Source organism: Vipera berus (assembly GCF_964194415.1).
Source record: "Vipera berus genome assembly, chromosome: 5".
In the NCBI taxonomy this organism is placed as follows: Eukaryota; Metazoa; Chordata; class Lepidosauria; order Squamata; family Viperidae; genus Vipera; species Vipera berus.
The window spans coordinates 61,393,178-61,412,590 of record NC_138207.1 but is presented as its reverse complement, the minus strand read 5'-3'; the positions used below and the strand labels follow the sequence as shown (position 1 = coordinate 61,412,590).

Below are 19,413 nucleotides of genomic sequence, written 5' to 3'. Positions count from 1 at the left end.
TTGCCTATTTTTGAACTTTGTGTAAGCATTTATCCAAGCACTTTGAATATATTATGTGACACAACTAGAGAGAATCTGTCCTATTGTACCATCTCTTTTGTTTGTGAAGATACAACTGGTACACAGCCACTAGTTTAGCTCCATCTTAAAATATTGTTGATTCTGCCAGTTTAAATATTAAATGAGGGATAAGGAGTGGTGTTCTGCTCTGTTGGATCCAATGCCATTTCCAATTTATTGTATTATTGTTACATTGTTGTATTTTTATTTTGTTTCATTTGTTTAAATATCATTCGATTTCAGAAAGTTCAAAGACGGTAAAGATTATTTCATTTATGAAGATAGGCTGCTGAAAACAGTGCCATATTCATGTGAACCAATGGCCCTACACAGTATAAAACTAAACAGAAGTTTGTTTAAAATAATATTGAATCCCTAACTCACATCATTAACAGGATACAACTTAAATGAACTACATAAATATGCTTACCTGCTGGAACAGAGTAGTAATGAGCATAGAATCCATTTCCTGAATAACCTGAATCTCTATGCAAAACTATTGTCATTATATTGGAAGTTGATGAAAAGGTATAGTTGAGATAGGCGGCAGAACAAATTCTTCCAATTGGAGATGAACTATATCGGAGTCCATCAAAAATCTCAATATATTCTTTATCACAGTCCAGGCTGTACAGAAATAGATAAAGATTTGACTCCTTATCACTTACTATGCCAGACATGTCAAACACAAGGCCCGGGGGCCAGATCCGGCCCGCGAAGTGGATTCATGCGGCCCGTGAAGCCATCCTGGAAACAATGAGGGAACGGCCCCCACTGCCTTGGCCCTGGCCCAGAGACCCTTCTCCTGCCAGAGACCCTCAGATCTGTCCCACTCCTGCCCAGGCCCCCATAGGCACCCTTGATGCGAACGATGTAGAGCTGGCCACGCCCACCCAGTAGGCCATACGCACTCTAGCCACACCCACCCAGTAGGCCACGCCCACCCTGGCCATACCCACTCGGCCCTCTGAGGGCAGCCGCAATGCTGATGCGGCCCTCAATGAAATTGAGTTTGACACCCCTGTACTATGCCATCATTTTTTTCCCCTTCTGTTTGACCACATCTGATTCTCTGTGAATGCCTATCATTTTCTTGGCAAACCTTGTCAGTGATTTTTTTTTCACTACTTCCTTTCTAATAGAAAATGACTGACCAAAGGTCATCCAGCTGGCTTTGTGCCTAAGGCAGGACTAGAACTCATGGGTTTCCCAGTCTTTAGCCTGATGCCTTAACCACTACAAGTAGTCCTCAGCTTACAACCCTTCATTTAGCTCAAAGTTACAATGGCACTGAAAAAAGGGACTTTGACTGGTTCTTGGATTTGCATCTGTTGGAGCATTCAGCATCACGTGATCCAAATTTGGGCACTTGGCAACTGGCCTGTATTTATGACAGCTGCAGTGTCCTTCTGGAGTCACGTAATTGCCATATTCAATCTCCAGCCAGCTTCCAACAAGCAAAGTAAATGGGTGAAGATGGTTTCATTTAATAACCATATGATTCACTTAATTGCAATGATTTGTTTAACAACTGTGGCAAAAAAAGGTTATAAAGTTGGGTATATCTCACTTAACAATAGCCTTGCTTAACAACATACATTCTGGTCCCAATTGTGATTGTAAAAAAACAAGGACTACCTGTACACCAAATTATGTTAAATCGTTTAAAGAAAGAAATAATCACAGTAAGCCAAAAAGAAACACTTAAGAGTTTCTTTTAAGGGGCGCATTTATTGTAAAATTGTGAAGACATTATTTCAGTGGAACTATGTTGAATTCAGTTAAGTGTTGAATTGATTTTCTTAGTTTTAGTCATCCCAAATGTATATCATGCCTGTTAACCAAGTCTGGTTTACTCTTGAATGGTAATTGTTGCTCATATACACCGGGAATATATTAGTGGGTTACAAACTCAAAAACACATTTATTAAGTGTATAGAAGGAAAACGTTAAAAGAATCTTTCAACTTACCGTATAGAAAGGAACTTAAAACTGATGCGTTCATGGGGCCTCACTTGAATTTTCCAGATACAAGTCTGATTGCTGTAGCTTCCAGAATAATAAGGTCCAGAGAAGGATCCATAAGCTTCTGTGAGCTGACCTCCACATTGATTTGCTAGACAACACAAAGCCAAATATTGTGCACATGAAACTTTGTAGATTTTTAAAAACTATTTCCCCTGCTACCAATATCTGTAAATTTCTTTTTGTTATAGAAAATAAGGCCAAGAATTACTTTCCAGGGTGGTGTTTCATAAAAAAAAAGGGTTAAATGTCTGAGAATTTGGAAGAATACAATAGAGGCAACTTCACCAACATATTATTTTACTTTTAAACTGAATTACCGGTAATTAGAGAAATGTGTAAGGCAAGGGTAGTGCAATGTTTTATATTTTTTTGAAAAAAAGAAATAGCACACAAAGAGGTATCCATAAACATATGAAGCAAAGTAGCTGAAAAAATATAGTCAGCTTTGGGGAATACTATTTACAACTGTTTACAATATGCAAAGATGTAACTAAAAATACATTTTGTTTGATTACGCACATTTGCCCAACCCTTACTAAACAGGTTTCATACCTATTTTCATCATAATTTCATTTTGTTTCACAAACTAGGATTTTAGGACAGCATTTGTTCTGTTTCTCAAGCTGTTATTCAATTATAAGAGGACTAAAAGATAATAAGTGTAATAATAACTGTTTAATTGGGGAGACTTGTAGAGACGGTTGGATATGATTGCCTTCTGTTTCAGTTTCAGTTTCAGTTTTATTTGATTTGTATACCGCCCTTCTCCCTAGGGACTCAGGGCGGTTCACAGGGCATATATAAATAACAATACAATACAATACAAAAGTTAAAAAAGATTAAATCAATGCCCAGTTAAAAACAGTAATACAATTCTAAAACAACAATTTAAAACCCAAATCCCCCGTCAGGCCAGACCAGCTAATTCAAATAAATGGGTCTTCAGGCCATGACGGAAAGTTCGGAGGTCTGATGCCATCCGGAGCTCCACCGGCAGTTGGTTCCACAAAGCCGGGGCACCCACAGAGAAGGCTCTCCCCCTGGGGGCCGCCAGTCGGCATTCCCTGACTGGAGGCACCCTGAGGAGGCCCTCTCTGTGGGAACGCACAGGGCGGAGGGGAGTTGACGCCGGCAGCAGGTGGTCCCCGAGGTAACCCGGACCCATGCCATGTAAGGACTTAAAGATCATAACCAAGACCTTGAACCTCACCCGGAAGACAACTGGTAACCAATGCAGCTCGCAGAGCAAAGGTGTAACATGGGAGTACCGGGAAACTCCCAAGACAACTCTCGCGGCCGCATTCTGCACCAGTTGGAGCCTCCGAGTGGTCTTCAAGGGAAGCCCCATGTAGAGAGCATTACAGTAGTCAAGGCGAGAGGTCACGAGCGCATGAGTGACCGTGCACAGGGCATCCCGGTCCAGATAGGGCCGCAACTGGCGCACCAGGCAAACCTGGGCGAAAGCCCCCCTAGTCACGGCCACTATATGATCTTCCAGGGTAAGCCGTGAATCTAGGAGGACTCCCAAGTTGCGAGCCCTATCCACGGGGGGTAAGAGCTCACCCCCCATAGAAAGAGATGGAACATTTTGAATGTCCCGGGATGCCGGAATGCACAGCCACTCAGTCTTGTCAGGGTTGAGTTGAAGTCTGTTCCTCCCCATCCAGACCCGAACCGCCTCCAGGCAACGGGACATCACAGCGAGGGCATCACTGGGGTGGTTTGGGGTTGAAAAGAAAAGTTGGGTATCATCGGCATATTGATGATACCCAACTCCAAAACCACGAATGATCTCACCCAGCGGTTTCATATAGATGTTGAACAGGAGAGGCGAGAGAACCGACCCCTGAGGAACTCCACAAACGAGAGACCTAGGGGCCGATCTCTGCCCCCCTGCCAACACCGACTGCGAGCTTCCCAGGAGATAGGAGGAGAACCACTGAAGAACTGTGCCTCCCACTCCCAATCCCCTAAGACGCCGCAGCAAGATACCATGGTCGATGGTATCGAAAGCCGCCGAGAGGTCTAATAGGACTAGGACAGAGGAATATCCCCTGTCCCGAGCCCTCCAGAGATCATTCACCAGAGCGACCAATGCCGTCTCCGTGCTGTACCCGGGCCTGAAGCCCGATTGGTAGGGGTCCAGATAATCCGCTTCATCCAGGACCAGAGGGAGCTGATGCGCCACCACACTCTCAACAACCTTCGCAAGAAAGCGAAGGTTGGAGACTGGATGAAAGTTGTTCAAAACCGCCGGGTCCAAGGCAGGCTTCTTGAGGAGAGGTCTCACCACCGCCTCCTTCAAGACGGTGGGGAAATAGCCCTCACTCAAGGAAGCAGATATAACCGCCTGGAGCCAGCCTCGTGTCCTCTCCCTAGCTGCATAAACTAGCCAGGAAGGGCACGGGTCCAACAAACATGTGGAGGAGCTCAGCCTCCCCATAATCCTGTCCACTTCATCAGGGGTCACAGAGTCAAACTCTTCCCAGATAACGTTGACAAGACCGCCCGTGTCCTGATCGCCTGACTCCGCCCAGTTGGAGTCCAAACCGGTCCGAATCCGAGCGATTTTATCCGACAGATGTTGACTAAATTCCTCGGCACGACCCTGCAAGGGGTCCTCCCTCACCTCCTGATTAAGAAGTGAGCGAGTCACCCTGAACAGGGCGGCCGGGCGATTATCTGCGGACGCGATGAGGGTGGAGAAGTAATTACACCTCGCCACCCTCATCGCTGCGAGATAAGACCTAATATAGGTTCTTAACCGCAACCGGTCGGGTTCGGATCGGCTAGACCTCCAACAGCTCTCTAGGCCCCATTTCCGACGCTTCATCTCCCGGAGCTCCGCGGAGAACCATGGAGCTCGCTGGGATCTGCGCCGGGTCAGGGGCCGCAAGGGTACAACCCGGTCAAGTGCCTCAGTGGCTGCCCTTTCCCAGGCTTCCACTAAGGCATCCGCCGAGCTGTGAGCAATGGAGGCAGGTGGGGACCCCAGCGCCGCTTGGAATCTATCAGGATCCATTAAGCGTCTGGGGCGGTACCATCTAATTGGTTCCGTGTCCCCACGGCGGGGGGTGGCAAAACGGAAGACCAGCCGCAGGAGATGATGATCGGTCCATGACAGGGGCATAATAAGTGGAGAGCCCCCACCAAGATCATCCAACCACCGTCTAGATAAAAAAATCAGGTCAAGGGTGTGGCCTCCCTCATGAGTTGGTTCTGAAATTACTTGCGTCAGGTCCATGGCCGTCATGGAAGCCATGAACTCCCGAGCTAGCTCCGATGAACCTCCCAGGGATGGTAGATTGAAGTCTCCCAAAACTATAAGTTTGAGAAACTCAACCACCAAACCCGAGAGGATATCGAGCAGCTCGGGCAGGGCTGCCGCTGTGCGACTAGGCGAAATGTACACCAGCAGCAAGCCCAACTGCGCCCCAGAACCAAATCTCACAAAGAGAGACTCACACCCGACTATCTGAGAAACGGTGGACTCCCGCGGACATAAGGTCTCCCTAATGGTAACCGCCACTCCCCCACCCCTACCATGAGCTCATGGCCGGTGTAGCACCCGGAAGCCTGGTGGGCAGAGGTCAACCAAAGGGACCCCACCCTCTGGGCCCAACCAGGTCTCCGTGATGCAAGCCAGGTCCGCATGCTCACCCTCAACTAAATCCCTAACGAGGGGAGCTTTGTTAACCACGGACCTGGCGTTCAGGTACACCAGCCGGAGCTCAGGAGGCTGAACATCCTCGCTCCCGGGATCTCGGGGAAGAAGCAGAGGGTCGGAGCGCCTCACCGCTTGCAAGTAGCGGAGACGGCCCTCCCGGTAGCGATACGGCCCCCTGTCTATCCGCCTGCTGCCATTCCCCATCGTGGGAATAGATAATCCCACGACCCGCTCATGAGCCCCGGCGACAACGCCACCCCGTTCTCCCCCCGTGCAGTCAGACCCAAGTCTGGCCTGAACCATGGTTGATTGGCCACCCCCCATAGCCAGACAACCCCTATCTCCCACCCCACTCCCTAGCCCTATAAAAAATTTTGATAAAAAGATAATCAGAGGCTTTCTAGATTTACATTGATGGCCCCTGCCCCTGCCCAGCCATCTCTCAGAGACCCAAAACTCGGGCCCGTCATCGAGGTTAGAAATGTTTAAGGAGGCGGGTCGCACCCAGGAGAGGGGGGCACCCCTGAGGGCATACAAGTCCGTGCTCGTATACTGCCGCATGAGTCTAAAAAAGTCCAGCCAGTCCAGGATAGGCATCCCTTAATTATCCATGGGAGGATTGAACATAAAGACAGATGACTGGATCCCCACCCAACTTCACTGCCACTCAGTTGGGTGCCCCCAGAGACAGGCCGCTCCCCGCCCTCTCACGACGGGTTGAGACTCCGTTCCTGGGGGTGGACCAGGTATCCTCTGGGTAGGCAAACCCCATAGAGCTCCCACCTCTATGAGGTTGCAAATGGAGAAGTCCAGCCACTCTCCCACCGTGGCCGAAACCCAGGTGTGTCGAAAATCCAAAGGGAGAGGGGGGAGGGTAGGCAGGCAGATGGTAAAAAGTGTGTCCAAGGCAAAGAGGGAAGGCAGGCCAAAGTAAAAAGATAGTCTGAACCGCCGGCGTCACTGCAAAAACAGTTCGAAGATGATACAAGATGCAGGAGCCCCATGTCATCCTTGCTCCGGTAAGATAACCCCCGGTCGTCCTCTTCGCCACCAAAGCGGTCCGAAGACGCCGTCGCCATAAGAGGCGACCTGAAGCAAGGGTAAAAATCAGCCATCGCCGCCGAGATGAATAATAGCCGCCCTCTCCACCGCCAGAGCGGCCCGAGGGCGACACCACTACCGAAGCGGGCCAAGGCGGCTTGGGGCCACATGGGAGTCCCGCCGCCGGCGAAAGGGTCAAAAGCCCAAAAAAGGCACCAAAGCCAGCAGCCGGTCCCCGCAGACGAGGCAACAATCTCAGAGACGCCGGTAAAGCTAGCAACGGCCCTGAGGCAAGCTGGTAAGTTCCCAAGCGTCCGGAGCATGCCGTCGTCGCCGTCGCCGCCAAACTCGGGCCGCCGCCACCGCCGCTATCACCGCCGAGCGCGGCCCAAAGACTCCTCGCACAGGCAGCAACCCGCGCCGAGGCCAACGCCCACGCCGTCGCCGCCATCATCACCGCCGCCACCCGGACAGCCTCACAGGCATGCTCCTCACCGACGGGTGTCCTCCTCGTCAGCCCGAGCCGGCCCGAGAGCACCAGAGTGGCCCGGACGGCCCGAAAGCAGCAGGGAGCGTCACGCCAGACACGAGCAGCCCAGACGCTCCGGGGAAGGTAAAAAACAGCGGGAAGAGGCAGCCGGAGGGCAGCAGGGGCAGCAGCCAGCAGCCGGTCGTTCGAAAAACACAGTCCAAATAGACCGCTGCCGGCTTCGTCAGTCTTCGCGTTGCTGCTCTGCCACTCACCAAAAAACCCCAATCCCATCTCAGCAAGCCATAAGGCTGTGAGGGGCTCCCAAGGGACGCCTATCAGCTGGAGCTGGAGCTGGAATTCGCGGAGCTCAGCCGAGCACGTTCTGTATACATATACATCTTTTTCCCTCTCTGCTCTAATTAAGATGATTTTACATAGAACTTTCTGCAGATTCCATTTTCATACTTAGCAATACAAAAGCAGAAAGATGTTCCCAGAAACAAAAAACAGCATTTGACCCTATAAGACTAAGAATTTCTGTTCATAGCCGAAATGGGAAAAAAGATGGCCATTAACTGAATTTGGGAAACATGTGGATATTATGTTACGATCATTATGATCAAAGGACCTGTACCCCACTGGATGTGCATGATCATAATGTAATCTCCATGTGCTCCCCAAATTTAGCTAACACTGGACATATTGGATATAAATACTGGAAAAATTGGATATAAATACATTTGAATGAATGTTGGGATGCAGACATATTGCTGATGACTGTAGAAGTATCTTTAGCTTCTGGTAGAAAAAAGCTAAAAAGCTAAAATGATCAGGTTTCTTGGTTCTGATGAAAATTAAGTAGCCAGCCAATAACTTGCATGTACAAGTACAGGTAATCCTCGGTTTATAACAGTTCATTTAGTGACTGTTCAAAGTGATTTATAACCATTTTTCACAGTTAAGATCTTTGCAGCTTCCCCATCATCATGTGATCAAAATTCAGATGCTTGGCAACTGGTTCATACTTATGACAGTTGCATTGTCCCAAGGTCACGTGATCCCCTTTTGCGACCTTCTGACAAGCATCGGACCTCCGAACTTTCCGTCGTGGTCTGAAGACCCATTTGTTTGAATTGGCCGGTCTGGCCTGATGGGGGAGCTGTGTTTTAAATTGTCATTTTAGATTGCATTATTGTTTTTTAATTGGGCACTGATTTAATCTTTGTTTTAACTTTTGTATAGTATTGTATTTTTATTTATATGCCCTGTGAACCGCCCTGAGTCCCCAGGGAGAAGGGCGGTATATAAATTAAATAAAACAAAACAAAACATAAACATAAAATCAATGGAGAAGCCGGATTCACTTAACAACCCATTGATACTAACTTATCGGCTGCAGTCATTCGCTTAGCAACTGTGGCAAGAAAGGTCATAAAATGGGGCAAAACTCAATTAGCAAATGTCTCACTTAATAGCAGAAATTTTGGGCTCAGTTGTGGTTGTAAGTCAAAGACTGCCTATGAAAATGAAGTGTGGAGAGTCACAGACATGACAGTGACAGTGACACAAATGAAAGCATTCTTTAAGCTTTTGAAACTTCAAAAAGGTGAGAAAAAAGGTAATATTGATTTATCCCTAATTTAGTATAATAAGAGAGAGAAAGGGAGACATTCTTGTCAGGCTTTCAAGAACCTGTTAATACAGCGAACAGCACTACAGTCCCAGTTGGTTTCTTAATCTGCTTTATCCTATAGGGCTGACATCAGTCTTTCAAGGCCTGACTGATTTTTGCCCTCTTTCGTTCCTTCAGATGCTAGCTGAAGAAAGTTAGGAGGAAGTCCTTCTGAGCTTCTTTCTCACGCTTTTGCTGTTTCCGGGGCTTAATGAGCAGCTTTCTTTAGGTAAACACTCTGCCTTGTTTCTCTGGCGTCAGTATGTGATTAATTACAATTATTAATAGGAATTGACTGAAATGAATCATGTGTTATTACAAAATGTATAATGTGCAGTGTGAATAATGCAGAGAACGTCAATAGCCCTTTCTCTGATCGACAAATGAGGATCTCAGATGCAGACTTACTAGGGGTTGTCTCTATCACCGGAGGAGCAGGCGTAGAATAACCTGTTAAGAAAACAAACTTAATCAAGCAATGGAACAAATAAATAGAGGGGGACTAATATTGGGGGCAAAAAGAGAACATTATGCCTGCTAAATGAAAATAGTCTTATTCATCTGCAAAAATTTATTAGAGTTTCCACAACCCCTGCAACCAGGTAATTGATTAAAATATTGATAATAAAGCGAAGAGAGCCCTGTGGCACTCAAGACCTTCCTCTAAGCTTGAGTCATCCTTGAGTCTTCTTTTGATACAGTCATTTGGCCCACTGTCAAGCTACCCAATAGTAGCACTTGGGCCTGTATACTGTGTCTATTGCGTTCTCGTCACAAAGCTTATTTATTTTTTAAAAAGACAAAAATACTTTTGGATGAATCGTCTTTGACAAAAGTGTCCCAGTTCTCATTCATTATAACAAGCCTAATGCTCACAACTTGTGGCTTAATATTCTGTTTGAGGAACATGCCCATTATAGATGTCAAACTGGAGGTATTTAGCCTAGGTGCTGCTTTTTTCCTTTTATTTGAAGATATCTATAAAATTTTTGAAAATATCTGTAACATTAAACCCGTTCCATTATAAGGAAAACATGTAAACACACTGCATTTTTAAAAATATCTTCTTATATTTCAGACTACAGAAGATACCTGAGCATCTGACACCAGCATCTTCCCCATGGTTGCAATTATGGCTATACCATCCTTTATGAGCACATTCCTCCAATCTGTCCTCATTCCCTCTACAATTTACATCATCCATGGTTATATTTCCTGAGCCTTGACCAAAGTAAGCTCTTCCAATTGCTCTGATAGCGCGTCCACAACCAAGCTGCTTGCACACGACTGCTGCATCCTTCAGATCCCAGGAATCATCACAGACGGTCCCCCACAATCCATTGCGTAAGACTTCAACACGTCCCTCACAGCTCTTTTTGCCATTGACCAGTCTTACAGATTCATCTGAGAAAAATGAAACAGAATCCATACATTTGAATGGGAAACTGGAAATAACGAAACTTCAATGATACAGAGAATTTGTGAATTTTTGCACAGGACAGGGTTAGTTAAGGATCAGTTTGATGTTATCAGTTTGATACTTTGATGTTATCAAAGCTCTACTTTTAAATTCTATTCAGATGGTTGCATGGGAAATGCACAGATCTCTTTTTCACTAATTAATTAATTCTATATACATATCTACCAATCTCGCATTTGTCACTCTGGGCAGCTCAAAGACTTTAAACAAAAATAAGACCAAATAAAATAAAAATAAAACCACAAAAAGAGAAGTATAAAACCATTAACAACCTGATTAAGACCATAAAGAACATAATCACCAGGAGACTATAATTCATGCTTCACTCTCGATACACACATTTAGCAGGACCAAGGATCATGACAAGTTGAGAGTCTTCTATAAGGTCAGTAAGATTGGGGCCAATCTAACCTCTGGGAGGGGGGGACAATATTCCAAAGAATGGGTGCCATGCACAGCATGACCAGACCTCATCAAGTGATAACTCCTTAATAGAGGAGACCCAAAACATGCCTTTTCTGCCAGACCACGTACTATGGGTAGATGCAACCAGAGAGAAATGTTCCCTCAAATATCATGGCCCTGTGCCTATTAAGACTTGATAGGTCATGAACAACTCCTTGAATTGAACCTGGAAGAGGTCTGGCAACCAATACCATGTGGGCACAACTCTGGGTGAGTCACAAGACTCCATTCTTTTTCCTTTAGTGTAGAAGCAGCAAAAGATATGTGTTTGGAGATCTCTTGTCCTGTTCTTATTTCAGAGTGATTAATTTTGGGATTAAGGATACACACTTACTAGCTGGTATTTCTGGTTCTGGAATAGCTGTAGTACGTCCTACAAAAAACACACACAAAAAACAAGTCATGGAATTTGTAAATAGTGAGATAATGACACAACATAAAACAAATACTATATACATGTACAATTTGCCTCTGTACCCAACGTAACATTGGAGTAGGATGACTTCAATTGGGAACTGCTTTATAGTATTTCTTTGAACATTGTTGACTAATGCTATTTCACACTAATGATTTCCAGAATCTCGCCATTATTATTTACTGATGCATGTTCACAATGGCAAATGCATCAATATTGTATAAATAATGCCTGCATATTATTACTTCACAGAAAGAGCAATGAAAGATTGGAATCAACTTCCATTGGAGGTACTAGGTCAATCTTCCATAGCTGAATTTACATATGCTTGGGATAAGCCTATGTCTATCATCTGACAAAAATTAAAAATAAAAACATAATAAATACATCATAATAAAATAAAAAACAATATAATTAAAAACAAATAAATGAATTTTTAAAAACAAAAGCAAACAAAAAAACTCAAAGGACCGACTCAGTGGAACCCTGGATCTTTTTCTGCCATCAGGTTTCTATGTCGCTATGTTTCTATTTTCACAAACCAGTGTTTTCAAAATTCACTTAGGAAGATTCATGGCAACTACATCATTTTCTATCTAGTTTAGAGTCCCCTAAGAGCATGTATGGCAGGGTTTCCAACCAATGTTCCCCATAAAGGAAGCTGGTTCCAACTTCAGTTGGTTCCAGAAAGTCATTGATTAAAATGCTGAGGGAGGAGAAACTTGTGAAACTCAATATCTTCTCTCCAAGCCATTCGTGAACCTTCTTTGGATGCAGTTATTCATTCAGCTAACTGTCAAGCTACTTAATAGCAGCACTTGGGCATGTCTACTGTCTACCACATTCTTCTGTACAAAGCTAATATTTATTTAAAAAAAGGTAAAATCAGCCATACAATGATGGTCTTTGACAAAAACATTCTAGTTCTTGTTCATTATTACAGCCTAATGCTACAACCTGTGGCTTGATATTCTGTTTGATGAACCTGCCCAATACAGATGTCAAAGTTAGTTAAATTTAGCCTACTTGCTGCTTTTTCCTTTCTTTTGAAGATAGGTATAACATTACACTTGTTCCATTATGTAAACATATTGCGCTTTCTTTCCTATTATGCCATTATATTTCAGACTATGGAAGATACCTGAGCAGTTGACGCCGGCATCTTCTCCATGATTGCAGTTATGACGATACCATCCTCTGTGAGGACATTCCTCCAATCTATTCTCATTCCCGTTACAATTTACATCATCCAGAGTTATGTTTCCTGAGCCTTGACCAAAGAAAGCACTTCCGTGTGCTGTGATGGCGCTACCACAATCGAGCTGTTTGCACACGACCTTTGCATCCTTTAAGTCCCAGGAATCATCACAGATGGTCCCCCACAATCCATTGCGTAAGATTTCAACACGTCCCTCACAGCTGTTTTTCCCATTGACCAGTCTTATAGATTTAGCTGAGAAAGATGAGTCAGAATCCGTTTATTTGAGTGGAAGATTGGAAATAATGAGGCATCTGATACCTCAAAGATAAGCAATTTTCAAATTTTTGCCAATTAATTAGGATTAGTTCTTACACAAGCTTTTATTATGAGAAACATAAAATATGTTTTTTTCATAATATTCATAGTTCGTAGTATTCAACTTTGGAATTCTTGTGCAGACTTACCAGGCAACTTCTCTGAGGGTGAAGTAGCATCATGTGAAGCAGTTACATCAAAGAAAACAAATAAGGCATGCAATCTATAATGGGGGTAATTATAGTGTAGCATAATTACTCCCAGTATCGGGGTGACAGTACTACAGCTGTTCATTAAAAATTATATGTAATTAGTGAAATTTTCATTCCCCACAGTATAAGGGGTAAAATATAAAGAGACAAACCATTTAACCTGTTCCATATTATAAACTTCCCTTTCAATGTTATACTTCAACTATATACTTTGGGGAAGGAAAATTTCACTAATTATATACACACATACTATGTTTGTGTGTATGTATATGGGTATGTGTATGTACAGGGCTTTTTTCTCATAGAACGCTCAGAACGGAGTTCTGGCACCTTTTTTGGATGGAACCTTGTAGGGTAGGCAAGGTGGTTTGTATGACATGTGTGAGTTCCGGCACCTTTTTCTTTTACAAAAAAAGCACTGTGTATGTATGTGTAATATATGTGCATGTGTGTGTCTATGTATCTGTATAAGTGTGTGTGTGTATTCAAAATTAATTAAGGAAGGTTCACAACAAGTATATTATTCTCTGTTTTGAAGAACCTTTGGTACATCTATTTTAATATATTGTTTTGTAGGGCTATATAATAATTTTATTTGAACAAAAATTGAGTAAGATAATTTATGATTATCTTATGATTATTATTATTTGACAATACTTTAGTGCTAAAAAAGTAGGAGAAGATACAAAATGTCTGTTGTCAGGTATAACTTTAGTTATTTATTTTATTGAATTCTGACCTGGATTCATAGAATATTGTTAATCTTCTCTCATTTGATTGAGAATTGCCTCTCCAAGTGGCTTATAGCCTCCCCCTCTCCAAAGTGTCCCTACATGTTTCTTCCATTGATCCTTCTCACATGGAATGCAATAAGTGATGTGAATATAACAATCAATTACTGGACTACATTTTTGATAACTCATTAATGCATGGTCATAGAAAATAAAAGTGTGAATTTTCTTACCAGCGTCCACTTCTGGTGTGGTTGTTTGAGCTGGAGTAGGTGGAGCTAAAAATACACAAAAAGGATCAGAACATATTTTGAGATAATAACAATGAAGCCAGGCATGAAATAAAGTGTATAAAGTAAGGGAACTACCTTACTCCTCAGCATGACACTGTTGGTGATATCTTTAGTAGTAAAGTGGTTATATATGTCCACTTACTAAAGAAGGATGTTTCACACTAGACATTTACAATGTTTATAATACAAAACAGCCTCTGTCATGACTTAATGAAGTCTTTTTTCCTCAGTGATGTATCCTCAAACAACAATGGCTACATTAGTCTATGAGTTAACAGCCATAGCCTTGGAGCCAATAGTTTCAATGAACTTATATACGTAGAAAGATCAACATTTTTAAAAAAAAATCTAATTGGAAGTTATGATACCTATCATTGATGCATAATAATTTATTAGAAAGTTTCAATTTTGGAATGGAAAAAAAAGAAGTTGGCTATTCATTAAGACTCTTCAATAAGACCTGTTCATAAAGAAAAGAAATTTAAATGTCACTCCTATTGATTTATTTTTCATATTGCTCTTCTATTTATCCAGTCATATATTTCAGTGAATAATGAACAAAAACTAGAATAACTATCCCTTTATCAGATTTAGAATCATCCCCATCCTCTATTTACAGTCAGAAACCAGATCTCTGCAGACAATAGAAATTTACAGCTAAGGTGTATCTATTTTAATGTACCCTTTTCTAGGTCCATATAATACTCTTAACTTATTGGACAAACATGAACAAGATAATTTATTATTATCTTATGATTGTGATTTGACAATACAGTAGTGCATGTATTGTCAAAGTATTGGATGATGCAAAATATGGATGCTGTCAGATATAACTTTAGCTATTTGTTTCAGAACCTTCTCAAATGGCCAACAGACCAGTCTAGTGAGGTTTCCTCTGGACCAAGACTTCTTCAACTACTAACGAGGGAACCATGTTCCCTTAATTTATATGACTCTCATAGGCTAGGGCAGGGGTAGGCAACCTTGGCTCTTTTATGACTCGTGGACTTCAACTCCCAGAATTCCTGAGCTCCAATTCTGGGAGTTGAAGTCCAAGAGTCATAAAAGAGCCAAGGTTGCCTACCCCTGGGCTAGGGATACTCTTAGAATCACCCCACAAGATCTTCCATACAAGTCTGCAGGAACTCTCAGGAGCTGTGCTTTGAAGCAGCTGTTGAGACCTTCAGATGAGGGGGCAGGGCTGCAATCACTTTGCTGTTGAAAAGCAGCCATTTTGGAATTTATTTTTAAACAGACCATAAGTTGTGCATTTTACTTCTTAATCAGTTTGTAGGATTCTTATCTTTATTAAAGATAAAATATGCTCTTTGCAGTCAAAGCCTTTTGTAGCTTTTTAAAGTTCTGCACTATTTTTGAGACTTCCTTACTGGTAAACAAGGAAGGGGACTGCTAGAGGCAAGCTAAAAGAAGGAAGAATGGACTACATAAGAGTATAAAAATCTTTGGTTTTGTTTTATTATTTTTATGTCATCTGAAGCTTTGGATTGTTTAGTTGTGGGTGGCTGAAGTTTTTCAATTTGTTTGAATTCAAATTGTATGAATTCTGATTGGCCAGGAAGCATTAAAATTGATGTATAAAAAATTTACTCCTTGACCACAAGAGGGAGCTAAGAACATGAAAAAATATGGACTGTATCAGATTTCCAGAGCCTGCTCCAGAAATATTTAAATAAAATAATTCACTTTTTAGAACAATTATGTTCTAACAATGTTATAAAAGCAAGAGGAACAAACTACTCAAATAATTGGGGAAAAGATGAGTAATTCAGAGATGCCATTATGTAAAGAAAGTTACCAAATCATTGAAGCAATTTCTCAAGTACCTGTCAATGCAAAGGACATAACTACAATTTTTTGAATATAAATCTGGTACCAAATGATCGTTTAAATACATGTCTTCCAATGTAATTGAAAGAAGAGTTCCAAGTAAATCTACAATTCTCAGAAAACAACTATGGAACTTTGTCTTCATGGATACTATCAAGGTTGAGAATCCCTTGAGAAAAAGACAAGTTTATAATTACTTGACAGTTATTCCAGAGAAGAAATGATTTTATTCTATGAGGACAAGCTTGAGAGAGTGACTTAAATTGAATGAGCTAATTGGAATTAGGATGAATTTTTACTAGTCTGTTATATCTAATCAAAAGAAAGTTCTAATGTATGGATTTGTGTCTATAAAGTGGGTTTGAAAATGGGATTTTTCTCTTTTTCACTTATATATAATGCTTGAGTAATTCCTAAAGTTTATAAAATATTATTAAAACTGAATTTGAAAGTATGTAAGTTAAGAAGAAGTTTTTTTAAAAAAATGTACTAGAATTCATTGACTTTAGAAATAATTTTAAAGAAAAGTTTACAGTTTTAAAATGAATGTAAAAATAGGGTTGTCCCTTTAAGGTTAAAGAATTTGAAAGAGTATAGTTAAGAGTATAGTTAATATAAATGATAACAGTTCATTAAAATTAATAATTGAAAATAGAAATATATATTACTTCCAACAAGAAGGAAAAACGTAAAGATGGTTAAATTGCTTTATTCAAAGAAAAGAACACGTCTAATTTTGTTTCTACTTGGAAACTGCTTCTGGATTTTGTGCTTGAGATGGAAAAAATAAAACTTTGATTTGGGGTTTTGTTAATTAGATAGTTGTGTTGTTATATGGCAAGTGTATATTAAAGTATAAAAGCAAAAGTTGAGGCTGTAGTGTTTGGATACTTTTGATACTTTTACTAGATCCCCAGATGTTCCTTCCTTGTCACATGAAATGCAATAAGTGATGTAAATATAACAATCAATTACTGGACTACATTTTTGATGACTCATTAGTGCACGGTTGTAGAAAATAAAAAGTGTGAATTTTCTTACCAGAGGGCACTTCTGGTGCGATTGTTTTGATATCGGGTTTAGATGTAACTGAAAATACACAAAAAGTCAAGACATATTTGTGTGATAATGGTGAAGCCAGGCAAGAAATATATACACTAAGTGAAACCTACCTGACTCCCCAACATGACCCTACAGAGATAGAGAATATAGAACAGAGCTGGAAGGGACCTTCGAGGTCTTCTAGTCCAGCCCCCTGCTCAAGCAGGAGTACTTATACCATTTCAGACAAGGGACTGTCTAGTCTCTTCTTAAAAACCTCCAGTGATGGCGCGCCCACGATTTCTGAAGGCAAGCTGTTGCACTAGTTAATTGTCCTCACTGTTAGGGAGATTCTCCTTAATTTCCTTAATTTATTCTCTTTTTGATCAATTTTCAACCATTGTTTCTTGTCCTGCCCTTTGGTGCTTTGGAGAATAATTTGACCCTCTCTTCTTTGTGGCAGCCCCTCAAATACTGGAATACTGCTATCACGTCACCCCTGTTTCTTCTTTTCTTTAGACTAGCCAAACCCAAGTCCTGCAGTCATTCTTCATATGTTTTAGTCTCCAGGCCTTTGATCATCTTAATTGCTCTTCTCTGAACTTTTTCCAATGTCTCAACATCTTTTTTTGTAGTATGGTGACCAAAATTGGTTGCAGTATTCCAGATGTGGTTTCACTAGGGTTTTATAAAGGTACTAATACTTCACGTGATCTTGATTCCATGCCTCTGTTTATACAAGCCAGGATTGCATTATTTTTTTGGCAGCGGCTGCACACTGCTTGCTCATATTCAAGTATGTTTTGTAGTAATCTGCTTATACATGGTCACTTAGTACTAAGGAAGGATCTTTGCAAACTAGAAATTTAAACATTTGTAATATGAAACAACCACTGTCATGACTTAATGAAGTCTTTTTTCCTCAATGATCTATCCTCTATCAGTGATGGCTAGATTAGTCTTTGAGATGACGGCCAAAGCTATGGAGCCAATACTTACCCTGAACCTCTAGATATAGAAAGGCTAATGTTAATTAAGCTAATTATTATTATTTTTTTAAAAAAGAAATCCAGTTGAAAGTTATGAAACCTATCATTGATGCATGTAAAATTATTAGAAAGTTTCAGGTTTGGAATGGAAAAAAGAAGTTGGCTACTCACCAAGAATTGTTTCAGTAAAACCTGTTCATAAAGAAAGGATATTTAAATGACACTGTGTTGATTTTACCATTCTTCCATTTATCCAGTCATATATTTCAGTGAATAATTTATAAAAACTAGAGTAACTGTCTCTTTATTAGATTTAGAATCATTCTCATCATCTATTTACAGTCAGAAATCAGCTCTTTTTAGATAATATATATAACTACAGAGAACACCAAAAAGGTGCCTTCAGGAAACTCATATTAAGAAAAGCCAAATTAATTTGTTGAGTTACCCTAAACTAGGGAAATTATTTGTAGCATCTGCTGAGGAGAAAAAGAAAGGTGTAGCAATGTATGTTAAGGAGTACTTGTGTCCTAAAGAATTATGGGTGGACCCAGAGGGGAGAATCCTGATGCTGGAGATAGAAATGGTGGGAAGCAAAGTGTTACTGGTAGGCATATATGCACCTAATAATAATCAGGGAGACTTTTTCCAGAAAATATATCGGAAAATGTTAGATCTGGAGTATGAGCAGATGTGTCTCTTGGGGGACTTTAATGCGGTGGTAGATAGGGCTAAGGATTACAAAACAGGGAGGGTTGATTTGAAGAAGAAAAAAGGGAAAGATAGGAGGGTCTTACCCAAAATATTTAGGGATATGTGTGAAGAATTTGGCTTTAGGGATATATGGCGTGTGATTAACCCAGCCTCTCAACGTTATACCTACAATTCCCCCAGGCATAACTCATGGTCTGGGTTGGATATGGTATGGTTGTCGGATGGGCTGATACCTTATGCGAAAGATGCCATGATTTTGACGAACAAATGGGCGGACCACAACCCGGTGGCTATTACATTGATAAGGGGGAGTAGAGTGAGGAGTAGATGGATGATGAGCCTGGGGACCCTGAAGGATATGGTTTTTGTACAAGAAATTAAACAAGAGATGAGTTTGGTTTTTTTAGAAAATAGGACGGAAGGGATGCCCCTACAAATAGTTCGGGATACGGCTAAAGCTTATATGAGAGGCTTGATAATAAAACAGATGGCAGTTAAATGTAGGAAGGAGGAGGAAAGTAGGAGGGAAACTGCTGAGCAACTTACTAAGGCAGAGAAGGCTCTCCAGGTAAACCCACAGAAAGTGTATGGGAAGGAGCAGGTGGATTTTTGGAGGCATAAACTCAACCTTGTGGACCAAGAGAAAATAGCACGTCAAATTAGGGTGGCGAGGCAGAACTATTTTGAATATGCCAATAAGCCAGAGAGATGGCTTAGCTATAGAATAAGGAAAGAGAAAGAAAGTAAAAGAATTGAGCAGTTAGAGGAT

General features: G+C 41.6%; 1 protein-coding gene across 1 annotated transcript in view; it reads right to left on the bottom strand.

The window, feature by feature from the left end:
- Positions 1–19,413, bottom strand: part of LOC308668495 (scavenger receptor cysteine-rich domain-containing protein DMBT1-like) — a 40,018-nt gene that overhangs the window by 6,422 nt on the left and 14,183 nt on the right. Inside the window, exons 9-16 of the mRNA XM_081328481.1 lie at positions 16,942–16,989; positions 13,993–14,037; positions 12,442–12,753; positions 11,220–11,258; positions 10,033–10,344; positions 9,349–9,390; positions 2,032–2,176; positions 491–687 (exon numbers count right to left, since the gene is read on the bottom strand). Coding sequence (XP_081184607.1) covers positions 491–687; positions 2,032–2,176; positions 9,349–9,390; positions 10,033–10,344; positions 11,220–11,258; positions 12,442–12,753; positions 13,993–14,037; positions 16,942–16,989 — 1,140 coding nt within the window. The remainder of the gene's footprint in view (positions 1–490; positions 688–2,031; positions 2,177–9,348; positions 9,391–10,032; positions 10,345–11,219; positions 11,259–12,441; positions 12,754–13,992; positions 14,038–16,941; positions 16,990–19,413) is intronic.